The 12,636-nt window shown below is 38.8% G+C and overlaps 2 protein-coding genes across 2 annotated transcripts; one reads left to right on the forward strand and one right to left on the reverse strand.

Moving 5' to 3' along the window:
* The first annotated feature begins 192 nt into the window (after window positions 1-192).
* LOC119692338 (zinc finger protein 706) lies at window positions 193-1,431 on the forward strand. Its single transcript, XM_038112570.2, has 3 exons — window positions 193-350; window positions 528-672; window positions 1,172-1,431. Exons 2-3 carry the CDS (start codon window positions 529-531, stop codon window positions 1,259-1,261), a joined length of 234 nt encoding a protein of 77 aa, XP_037968498.1. The 5' UTR covers window positions 193-350; window position 528; the 3' UTR covers window positions 1,262-1,431.
* On the reverse strand, window positions 1,425-8,883 carry LOC119692346 (DNA repair protein complementing XP-A cells homolog). Its single transcript, XM_048633084.1, has 3 exons — window positions 8,710-8,883; window positions 5,200-5,376; window positions 1,425-2,965 (listed from the first exon to the last, which is right to left on the reverse strand). Exons 2-3 carry the CDS (start codon window positions 5,370-5,372, stop codon window positions 2,290-2,292), a joined length of 849 nt encoding a protein of 282 aa, XP_048489041.1. The 5' UTR covers window positions 5,373-5,376; window positions 8,710-8,883; the 3' UTR covers window positions 1,425-2,289.
* Window positions 8,884-12,636: the final 3,753 nt, after the last annotated feature.

Genomic DNA, 12,636 nt, shown 5'->3' on the forward strand with positions numbered 1-12,636 from the left:
AGCCATTAAGTTTTACAAGCCCAAGTCCACGTAGTCAAAAGGCTCAAATTTGAATTTTAGTACTAAAAATATATATCTTTACAAGGGTCCGATCCGATCAATAAAATTATAGTCACTACGGAGATTGTCCAACCAAAAAATTACTTAAAAAGGAGCTCCTTATTCTAATTCATATGTTCACAGAGCAGAAACTTTACTTACTTAGATTAGTTTTTTTTTTCTAAAAAAAAAACGATTTCGATTTTTACGTGCGTGGATTTTTGTTCAATAGTTTTAATTCTTCAAAAAGGCTTTCTTTATTTTAAGCCTACCGTTTATTTAATTGAAACTCTATCATAAAAAATACCTAGGTGAGTAAAGTTTTATACATATTCAATATATCGGGGTTAGGATAAAGGTCCACCCAACAATATGTCACTTTCTTTTGTCATGGATTGCTCATTTCGTGAGCAATGCACGCTCAGAATAGGTAGAGTATACACAGCAGCGGAGGTAAAGTTGAAGAATAATGCGGTTGTCGGTTTCAGCATGGCCCGCGGGCAACAGAAGCTGCAGTCGCAGGCGAAGGCGGCGGAGAAGCAGTCCAAGATGAAGAAGCAGCAGGGCCACAGCGCCACGGACCAGAAGAAAGCCGCGCAGAAGGCGCTCGTGCACGTGTGCTCCGTGTGCAAGGTACCGCCGCCCTGCACTCATTCACGCTCGAGCAGTGCAGAAACTCAATCTCTGTAGGCAGAGCACTAACCAATGCCTCAATGCAAGCCTCTGCATTAGCATCCCTGTATAATACTTATGTAGATAAGATATATCATCTGCCAAACACCCATATCACTGGCTCTGCCTAGCTCGGGGCCACAGTAGCCTGTGTGAGATGTGTGTATTATTATATAGAAACCACTTGTTCTTATAGTGAAAAAAGTAAACAAACACTTTATTAGCATGCATAAATATTGTTTAAAAAAATTACTTAGGTAGATAGTTGAACCTTTTGCTATGTAGCAGTGGAGTCACTAGATAATAATACTAGATATTTTTCAACCACACTTGTTTGCAGAACAAGATGTCATTGTTAATAATGTAACAAGCTACCAGCTGTTTCTACATCACTGATGACTGATATGTTAAATTAATCCTTTTCTTTCTATGTGAATGAATGCATGTTGTGTTGTTGCAGGCGCAGATGCCGGACCCCAAGACTTACAAGCAGCACTTTGAGAACAAACACCCCAAGAACGAGCTGCCCGAGGACCTCAAGGCCGTCTAGCGCCGCGCGCGCCCCCCTAGGATTACGCATTTATTTAAACTATAAATATTGTACATTTCGTTTTTTTTTCTTTACGAATTGTCTATGTTGCGGGGCCGAAGACACTGCCCCGCCGCGCCTCCCCCGCCCGGAGACTAACTCTAGATTATTAAATATACACATCTTTTTCATTCCACGATTTTTATTTCTCCTCTTTCATTTACTTCTCCTTACTTAATAAATTATTATTACTTAAAAATATTTAATTAAAGGTACAAATCGACAGTTACTATGCTAACGTTCTATTTTAACTTAATCCTTCGAAAAAGTGGTGATGCCTTGCAAATAAGGTATGGCTGAGTTAAGTATATTCACATTTATAATATTTAAAAAAAAGTCTTTCTTTTTTTTAACAAATTCATGTTCATGGCCCATCCCGTATTATGGACAGGAATGCCGACTCAACACATTCCATATGCGCTGCCTCCGGGACATCCTGGAGATCTCGTGGAAGGATAGGGTCACCAACGAGAGGGTGCTTGAAATCGCTCAGCTTCCTAGTCTAACGGCATTGCTAAAACAGAGGCGGTTGCGATGGCTGGGGCATGTGCACAGGATGGATCTCTCGTTTACCGCGTCGTGTTTTGCTTGGCGCTTTAGCACATGGAAAGAGACATGTCGGAAGACAACTGCTACGATTCAAAGACTGTGCCAAGAGAGACATGAACTCATTCGGTATTAACCATTATGGGATGGGAGGAGCTTGCGGAGGATCGCACTGTGTGGAAAAAGAGTGTGTTCGATGGGCATAGGGCACACGATCAAGAGTAGTTGAGGACACTGGCGGATAGGAGAACGAGACGCCACCAGCCCGATAGCGTTTCAGCAGTCGGTAACTTCTCCTGCAATACGTATGGTAGAATCTACCTCAGCAGATCTCCGAACCATAATCATAAACCAATCTATCATTACCAACAATACCTCATTTGATGCAAGGACAAAATGTACAATTTCAATGATATTGAGGTAATAATGAAGTCGAAGGGCGATCACATCTTCTCATAGAGCTGCGTGTGGTCGCAGTCGAGGCAGGTGCGCTGGTACATGTCGTCCCCCGCGGCCGGCGCCGGCGCCTCCGCCCCCCAGCGGTGCTCGTGGCCAGCGCGCGCCGCCGCGTACAGCGAGCCGCGCGCCTCCATGCGCAGCGCGCGCAGCTCCGCCGCGTAGCGCTTCCCGCGCGCGCCCTCGCGCCGCCGCTCCCGCTCGCCCCGCGCCGCCGCCAGCCCCGCCTCCCCGCCCCACACCTCATGCGCGCGGGCCTGCAGCTGCGCGCGCAGGTACAGGCGCATGTCGCCGGCGCGGTGGTGCGGGTTGCGGCGGCGCTCGCACGGCAGCGGCGGCGGCCGCAGGTCCAGGTCGCAGTCCTTCAGCAGGAACAGCTCCTTGGCCTCCGTGCGCGTCAGCAGCTCGTGCTGCTCGTGCTCGCGGCACGCGTCGCACGCCGCCCACGAGAACTTGTCCAGCAGGTAGCTGGAGGGGAAGCGCGCGCCGCACTGCACGCACGCGGGCCAGTCGGCGCGCCGCGGGGGCGGGGCGGGGAGCGCGGGCGCGGGGGCGGGCGCGGCGCGCGGCGCCTCGCTCGCCGGCAGCAGGAAGCCGCCGCCCGTGTCCAGCAGCTTCTCTCCGCCGGACACGATCGCGCGCGGACCTGACTCTTTTTCGTCCCTGACAAACAAAACGAAAGATTTGGTAACTTTTCCATAATACCATAAGATTCAATGGCCCTTCAATTGTTACAACATTACCTACACTAATCCTCAGTGTAGGTAATGTTGTAACAATTGAAGGGCCATTGAATCATACGTACATAGTAGTGATGTAACGAATGTGTGTTTTTGAACATTCGCGAATGCGAATGCGAATATCTGATATCGATATTCGCGAATGCGAATGCGAATGCGAATATTCAGTCTGTGTTCAAATTTGGCCACATTTGTATGGTTTGCTGTTCTAGGCGCATTTCAAATCAGACTAGCCAATACTAGACGCAGTTTTTGTGTGAAGTAGTAACACTTTTCGAAGCGTCCGTGTTCGAGCTAGCTTCAGTGATCGTAACTGCTGATCACTGAGGTGAAGCAACACATGGCACGGTGATTGGATGGGTGACCGATTTTAAGTTGTCTTTTTTTTCTGGACGCTTCCTTGCTTCGGACGGCACGTCAAGCCGTGGGTCCCGGTTGCTGCTTCGGCAGCAACCGTTAAGCGTTGTCAGAGGCCTTCGGGCAGCTTGAAAACATCTGACAGTCGGGTTTCCCACTTACCCGACAACTTTCTCAACACAAGCTTGCTTGTGTTGGGGTCCACCAGCCCGCACTAGGCTAGCGTGGTGGACTAGGCCTAAACCCCTTCCTTAATTGGAAGGAGACTCGTGCCCTAGCAGTGGGGACGTGATGGGTCGTGATGATGATGATGATGATGACACTTGTTTTTGCCCCGTAACTGTTACGACACATTGCGACTGTTCTCACACAACAGTGTGTTGTTTTTCGGACCCGGCAAACTTTAAGGGTGGATTCTACGAGTAATTTCACTGAGTAAACACCCCCATATGTGCGGTCAAATCTCAATACTTATTCTAAAAATGGCGACCATTTAAAGTTTTAGATAGGTACTTAATTAGTTTTTTCTTCTTCTTCATAAAAAAATCCTATCTAGAGATTTAAAGGCCTTACGGATATGAAATAAAATGTTTTTATCCTCAAATAGACATTTCTATCCAGTAAAAATAAATACCCACAACTGCTAAAAAGGTGCATAAAATAAGTTAAAAGTACCTAATCTAATTTTTTTTTGACGCAAAAAGACATAAAAAATCTACATTTAAGTACTTGAATTACTTTGAAAATATCCCCTTTTTTAGGGTTCCGTAGCCAAAATGGCAAAAACGGAACCCTTATAGTTTCGTCATGTCCGTCTGTCCGTCTGTCCGTCTGTCACAGCCGATTTACTCGGAAACTATAAGTACTACAGTGATGAAATTTGATGGGAATATGTGTTGTATGAACCGCTACAAAAATATGACACTAAATAGTAAAAAAAAGAATTGGGGGTGGGGCCCCCCATACATGTAACTGAGGGATGAAATTTTTTTTTTCGATGTACATACCCGTGTGGGGTATCAATGGAAAGGTCTTTTAAAATGATATAAAGTTTTTTAAAAAACATTTTTCTTAAAGTGAACGGTTTTTGAGATATCAGCTCTCAAAGTCGTAAAAAGTATGTCCCCCCCCCTCTATTTTTATAACTACGGGGTATAAAATTCTAAAAAAAATAGAGGTGATGCATGCTAATTAACTCTTTCAACGATTTTTGGTTTGATCAAAGTATCTCTTATAGTTTTTGAGATAGGTTGATTTAACTGTAATTTTGCTGCTACGGAACCCTTTGTGCGCGAGCCCGACTCGCACTTGGCCGGTTTTCATCTATTTTTTAATGTATTTGAAATAAGCTAAACAATGATACCAAAATCGTATCTCTACGTCGAGGTAGTCAAGAATTATTGCAAGTTCATAACACACAGTATAGGAACGCAGGCTCAATTTTGTTCCGAGATTTGCCGAGCTGATATAAACTCATCCGACAGATTTATCATTATAAATAATACCAAATGATAAAGTAAAGACTGCAAATGTGATGAAGTTTCTTAAAAAGGTTATAAACGAATGGATTTTGATTTTGTTAACGTATCATTATTTTTAAATAGTTTTTTTTCTAATTAATACTGACTTACTGACATTCGCATAACATTCGCACAAATTTTTGCGAATGCGAATGCGAATGCGAATATCCAAAAAAATGCGAATATTCACGAATGCGAATGCGAATGCGAATATTCGTTACATCACTAGTACATAGGTACTATTTCGGGAGCAAATAAATTAAAAATCAAGGCAGCAAACCTGCAGTATTTATCTGGTTTAGCAGCAGCGCGTAGCTCCCGCGCCCGCAGCCGCTGCCGCTCGGCGCGCGCGCGCTGCGCCGCTGTGAGCCCCCGCGCGCCCCCCTCCCCCCCATCCCCCGCCGGCCCCTCCTCCCCCGCCGCGGCACCGGGGGCCGTGTCCACCGCTGACATCGCACTGTAAACAAATATCCTTTACAATAAGTACATAATGTTCATTAAACCTACAAAACCAATCCTAACTAATATTATAAATGCGAAAGTAACTGTGTCTGTCTGTTACTCTTTCACGCCAAAACTACTGAACAAATTTAAATGAAATTTGGTATACATATGGTCTAGCTAGACCCTGAGAAAGAACATAGGCTACTTTTTATCCCGGAATTCCCACGGGAAAACTTTTTAAGGCGAACTGAAGCTCGCGGGACAACTTGTCTTAAATAAAAACTTGTGTCTTTTGAAACTATACAAGGCTAGCACGCAGGCTACTCAGAGGTAGTGGCTGCTCGTTGGCTAATCAAGGTGGCAAACCTGTACCTTTTTTATAATATTATTTTTTCTGAATAAATATTAATTACTGGCTGTTCCCGTGAGCTTCGCTTCGCCTTAAAAAGTTTTCCCGTGGGAATTCCTGGATAAAAAGTATCCATATGTATACCAAATTTCATTCACATCCGTTCAGTAGTTTTGGCGTGAAAGAGTAACAGACAGACAGACAGACACACAGACACAGTTACTTTCGCATTTATAATATTAGTTAGGATTATTTATGCTATTTATTTTCTTTTCATGTTTGTAATACTGTTTCTGTTTGTGTGCAATAAAGAGTATCTTTATCTTTATTATTATTAATACAATTTACTGTAAGGTAGGGAGGAGGAAATATGTAGAAACGCTCTGACTGTTGAGTAACACCTAGTTAATGCATGGCATGGCTGTGATAAGTAGTTAGCTCTGCTCATATTATTATATAATGATTATTACTAAGCTTATAAGTATTGTATACCAACTAGTTTTAAGTATTATAGGTATTATAAGTATTTTTTTTAAAAGATGGCCTAGCAGTTTCTCGCTTCTGTTCTTCTTCTAAGACAGAAAGAGCCCCCCCTTATCAGAACGGAGAGTAGTTTATAAAAATTGTCATTCATCAGAAAATTTTATATTTATACAATGAATAAAAATATTTGACTTTGACTTTGAACTAACTTTATTCACATTTACACAGACATGGCCAGTAGGCAAGGTAAGCATATAATCTACAAATATAGTATTGTGTAAGTATATCTATCACTAAACCTTCTAAAAAATAAAATAACAGTTTTATTTTATTACTAGTGCAATTGTTATGAACTAAACAAGGAGTTATGTACTACACTATGTGAGTACACAGTAGTGATGTAACGAATGTGTTGTTTTGGACATTCGCGAATGCGAATGCGAATGCGAATATCTGATATCGACATTCGCGAATGCGAATGCGAATGCGAATGCGAATATTCAGTTTGTGTTCAAATTTGGAGCCATTTCTATGGTTTAGTGGCAGTCTCGTACTGCACGAGGCACGTTACGTTCTAGGCGAATCAGAATACGAATCAAACTAGCCAATACTAGTCGCAGTTTTTTATAAAAGTAGTAACAAACTGCGACTTTGTGCGGTTTCTGAGGACAACTTACACGAAACATTTAAACGTATTTAAATCTATGACTGTCTTGTTCTAACACTACAGGGTTATTGGTAAGTAGACCAGATCCTTTCAAGAGGTGATAGAGGAAGACATTTTCAGTCGATTGAACCTATGCAATGCATTATCCGAAACTTAAACATTTCTAAGATATTTAATATTTAAGTTTTTTTTACATTATCATCTTACAAGTTTTCAAATAAGATATTTCAATATCAAATCGATTTAGGTATCACTAAGATATGGGCAAAACAACCAGAGAAGGCGGAGAAAACTCAATAGGAGTTTCCATACTAAAGTCAACATGACTGAAATCAATTACACTTTTTACCTTTAAATTGGGCTAATCTTGTTAGTTTTTCTATTCAATTTTGTCTTGTCAGCCTGTGCTGGTTGTTTTGGCTATATCTTGGTGATACCCAAATCGATTTGATACTGAAATATCTTATTTGAAAGCTTATAAATTGAAAACATTTTTAAGTTGAAGTGCACAAAAAATTTACATATGATATTCTTTTTTAATTTAACTTATTTCTTTTTACGTTTTAATTTTTTATAAAATGTTTAATTATTTTTAGGTATTGTGTCTAATTTCAGTCAAATAATGCATATTTGATTATTTTAATTAGTTTATTAAGGTGTCACTTATGCAAAACAAATAAAAAAAATTGAAATATGGCTAGTTTTTTTTTCGGTTTAAAGCATAACATTTTGTAATTAAAAAAAAATTAAATATTAAATATCTTAGAAATGGTTAAGTTTCGGATTATGCATTATAGGGTTCAATCGACTGGAAATGTTCAGGTCACCTCCTGAAAGGATCAGGTCTACTTGCTAATAACCCTGTATACTGTCAAAATACGCTTTTTGTTTGTTTAAAGAGTTTATGTCTTATGAAACTATTAACATCTTAAGTTTCATTTCCCAAAGTAAATACTTAAATAATACCAAATGATAAAGTAAGACTGGAAATGTGATTAAGAGGGTAACTTGTAATAAAAAAGTTATAAGTAGACGAATGGATTTAGATATTGTTAACCTACCATTATTTTCAAATAGTTTTTGTTAATAAGTACAGATATTCGCAAAACATTCGCATAAAATCTTGCGAATGCCAATGCGAATGCGAATATCCAAAAACATGCGAATATTCGCGAATGCGAATGCGAATGCGAATATTCGTTACATCACTAGTACACAGTAAAGACAAAGAATAAGAGTTATTCCATATAAGCAGTTTAGTAGGTACTCATATCTAATTAACTATAACTAATATGGATACTATAATTTGGTTCTATTCTTAAGCCTGGTCCAGACAATCCGATAACAAGATTTAGGTAGTATCTATTTTACCATCTTTTAATACTTCGACATTTTATAACATCTTTGATAACTTTAGGTATAATATATCAGTCACATCACACATCCCAGTGACCCATTATTTGTATTCCAGACACAATAGAAAAAAAATATCATCTGATTTTACAGGTTAAGATGAAAAATGTACTAAGTTAAGATAAAAACTTTTGAAAGCATGTATGTTCTTCACAGTTCTAACCATATAACACTTTATCCTACCCTCATCCTGCTATACCACCTACCTATAAAAAAAGCGAAAAGTACGCATGGAGTAGGTAGGTTATTTCAGCATAAGTAGGTATTTACCTACTTAATTAATAATGACGGAAGAGCGTAAAAGTAAGTTATTTGGAAATTTACAGTAAGAAAAGTGTGCAAAGTTATTAAGCTAGCCTAGCTAGGAATGAGGAAAGTTCTAGCTATGAGGAAAGTTATAGTAAATCTAAATTTAAATGACCCACAAAACCTACCTTAAAATTATCAACTAACACTTTTTAGTTAGTTTAGTGAAACCTTTATAAACTCAAGATTCATTCACAGCCCTGCCAATATAAACAAAAAAAAACATGATGAGAAAACCGTGAAAACCTGAGGTGAAAACCAAAACAATCAACAACTCAACAAAACAACTATGCACATGCCTGTCAGTATTGTCAGTCCTGTCACAGTGTCACTGTCTGTCAGTGTCAGTTTTGTTTTTTTTTTTTTTTGGTATTTTTTATTCCTTTTCACGGAAAAGGCTAAGGGCATTATCCCATACCGCCTGGTCTTATTTAATTTTGTCTTCTATGTGATTTTGTTCGAGGCCAAAGGCCTTGTCTTTCGTTGTAATCTTCAAATTTTCTTCTTGTAAATATAAGGTCGAAACCAAGTCTTTAGTATTATATTGTCGAGGCTTATAGCCTTATCTATCGTTAAGTATTTTGTCATATCAGGGTACTGTGTATTTTTCCGGTAAGTATTTGATATTTTTTCAAATAACTCCAATCGTATTCTTGATAAAGTCATAAATGGGGTAAAATGTATCCGTATTCTTGAGAAGATCCTGAATAGAGCGCGGGACATCCAGGGCTTCTTTGTATAAATCCAGTAAATTGGACGTAGTTACGCAGAAAGGCCTCAATCCACAACTTGGTCAAAATTGAGTTATATACTAGAACATGCTATTTAATGTAGTGTCTACCTGTCAAGAAAACAAACACAGTAAAAAACCAACTACAACATACTTTTTTGATGTGGGGGACCAACCCACATTGTATGAAACACACATTTTTTTGTTTCACATAAAGGACTCAAACTGTTTAAGTCCTTTTACAGAAACGCATTTCCTATGAAACCATGAAAAATTTAGTTTTGCATAAAAGACTCAAACGCTCTGAGTCGTTTTAGAGAAATACGTATTCATTAAAAAAAGACAATTTGTATTTAGCAGAAAGGACTCAACCCGTCTGAGTCGTTTTAGAGAAATACTTATTCATTGAAAAAAGACAATTTGTATTTAGCAGAAAGGACTCATACCGTCTTGAGTCGTTTTAGCGAAATACTTATTGATTGAAAGAAGTCAATTTGTATTGAGCAGAAAGGACTCAAACTGTCTGAGTTGTTTCATAGAATATAAGTTTTTAATAAAACAGTTCAAATTTTATATGGCAGAAAGGATTCAAACTGTTTTTGTTCCGTCTATTGGCCACTATTCTGTCATCGCATTTTTCCACCTTCCATCCCCCCACGAGCCAAGAATCCTGCCACTCCCATTTCAGTTCGGCGACCCGCATACCGACGTTGAACACTTTCCTCTTTTGACGGATCACCACGTTGGGAATACGTCTAAGTGAAATACTTAACATGGCTCGCTCTATAGCTCTTTGTGGAACTCTGATTCGGTGCACAGTTTCGTTGGTCATCGTCCATGTATCGGCACCGTATGTTAGTGTATGACCACATTGCCGAAGTTTATAAAGATCTAAACCAGTCTGCATCTGAGGAGTTGGATGCAGATTCAATAAACCAGGAGCATCTTGTATATCCAGATCTTGATGTATGTCAAGAAGCATAATCGTAATCATTATGATTATAATAAAATCGATAGCAGTCGTTAAGCCTACTCAGAGACCTTCGGGCGGCTTGAAAACATCTGACAGTCGGGTTGCCCAATTACCCGTCAACTCTGTCAGCACAAGCTTGCTTGTGTTGGGGTCCACTAACCCACACTGGGACAGAGTAGTGGACTAGGCCTAACCCCTTCCTTCATTGGAAGGAGACCCATGCCCCGGCAGTGGAGATGTGACGGGTCGTGATGATGGTTAATGATTATGAGATTTATAATTATTCTGCATCTTGACATAAATTTTAATATCCAACCCCAAAGTAAAGTCGAAGTGATACAGACCATACGATTGCTGAAAAGTAGATACAGGGAACGACGGATATCCTACGGAGGCATAAAAAGGAGGATAGTTGCAATATACCGAGGATGATGAAGTGAAGTTAGAGTAAAAGAGATTTTTATTTATGTCCAACTTTATCCTTTGAGGTTTGCTTATATTGCTTTATCCTGAAAATTATGGGATAAATACGGGTCGTAGACACTTACAAAAAAGTGGGCTCCCATTTCGTAAAAAAATATATCAAAATCGTTTAAGTTGATCCAGAGTTTTGCTCTTGGGAACACATTTCCGGTTAGAATTTTATTTATGCCCAACTTTTTTCTATGAGGTTTGCTTTCCGTCAAAATGCTTTATCCTGAAAATTATGGGATACAAACGGGTCGTAGATACTCACTAAAAGCGTAGGCTTCTCTTTTGTAAAAAAAATATCAAAATCGGTTAAGTTGATCCAGAGTTTTGCGCTTGGGAACACATTTCCGGTTAGATTTTTATATAGATGTGAAATGTTGTTTCCGATTACATTTCAATATAAAATATTTAATAATAGGTTTACTTTTAATATATAATTTTTATTTTGTGTAAAAAAGTAATGTCTTGTGTCTACATTATAAATATTTTACTTTAAAAACCATATTGTTATTAAAAAAAATATTTTATAAAAATAAATATTTGGTTGGATCCTTTCTGCGAAACGTTGAATTTCCCTGCTTGCATAGAAAAAGCAATTTAGGAGAAAGGATCCAAGTGCATATTTTCATTAATAACTCAATAAATATTCGTTATAGCTACACCATGATTTGCAATAGTAAAATAACAATAAATATGAATAATTTAAGATAATTTCCACATATAAGATGCTTTTCATTGCTGAAGAATACCGATTAGAACTTAAAACGTCTATATCTCAGAACTAGGTTTGTGTGGGTTGAGTCCTTTCTGCGTAACTACGTCCAATTGTAAATAAGAATAATCCTTTGTATATTAAATGCAGAGCAATCAAAAAATATATGATCCAGGGATTGAATTATATCGTTATTACAGTATGTGCAATTTGGGGAAGGTATCATTTTTAGGGTTCCGTAGCCAAAATGGCAAAAACGGAACCCTTATAGTTTCGTCATGTCCGTCTGTCCGTCTGTCCGTCTGTCCGTCTGTCACAGCCGATTTACTCGGAAACTATAAGTACTACAGTGATGAAATTTGATGGGAATATGTGTTGTATGAACCGCTACAAAAATATGACACTAAATAGTAAAAAAAAGAATTGGGGGTGGGGCCCCCCATACATGTAACTGAGGGATGAAATTTTTTTTTTCGATGTACATACCCGTGTGGGGTATCAATGGAAAGGTCTTTTAAAATTATATAAAGTTTTCTAAAAAACATTTTTCTTAAAGTGAACGGTTTTTGAGATATCAGCTCTCAAAGTCGTAAAAAGTATGTCCCCCCCCCTCTATTTTTATAACTACGGGGTATAAAATTCAAAAAAAAATAGAGGTGATGCATGCTAATTAACTCTTTCAACGATTTTTGGTTTGATCAAAGTATCTCTTATAGTTTTTGAGATAGGTTGATTTAACTGTAATATTATATTTGCTGCTACGGAACCCTTTGTGCGCGAGCCCGACTCGCACTTGGCCGGTTTTTAATCTAAAAAGGTGTTCATTGAATCTGCCATGTCCAAGTCTTAAACGACAAATAGTTGAATAAAAGTTTCTGTTTATAAATTTTCCTTTGATGAACCAGGGTTGAGTAATCTCGGAGTTGATAGAGCTGTACCATTTTCCTTTAATTTGGATTGTTTCATGCCAATGAGTCATCCATTGGTCTTTTATAATATTCTTGATTAAAACTTTGCAGTCTGAACCTGGCAACTTAATATTTTTAATAGGTATTTGTTGGATATTGGGATTTTTTACTATGGAACTGGCAAGTTTATCGGCGAGGTCATTGTGCCGAAACGTCAATGTGTGAACTGTGAAGGTGTCCAAATAAAGCGGATTTCTCTGT

Source organism: Plutella xylostella, chromosome 5 (assembly GCF_932276165.1).
Source record: "Plutella xylostella chromosome 5, ilPluXylo3.1, whole genome shotgun sequence".
Taxonomy (NCBI): Eukaryota; Metazoa; Arthropoda; class Insecta; order Lepidoptera; family Plutellidae; genus Plutella; species Plutella xylostella.

Coding starts and splice junctions, on each gene's coding strand:
- LOC119692346 (XM_048633084.1), bottom strand. CDS start 5,372: ATGTCAGCGGTGGACACGGCCCCCGGTGCCGCGGCGGGGGAGGAGGGG. Junction 2,966..5,199: donor AAACCAGATAAATACTGCAG/GTTTGCTGCCTT, acceptor TTTGTTTGTCAG/GGACGAAAAAGAGTCAGGTC.
- LOC119692338 (XM_038112570.2), top strand. CDS start 529: ATGGCCCGCGGGCAACAGAAGCTGCAGTCGCAGGCGAAGGCGGCGGAG. Junction 673..1,171: donor ACGTGTGCTCCGTGTGCAAG/GTACCGCCGCCC, acceptor GTGTTGTTGCAG/GCGCAGATGCCGGACCCCAA.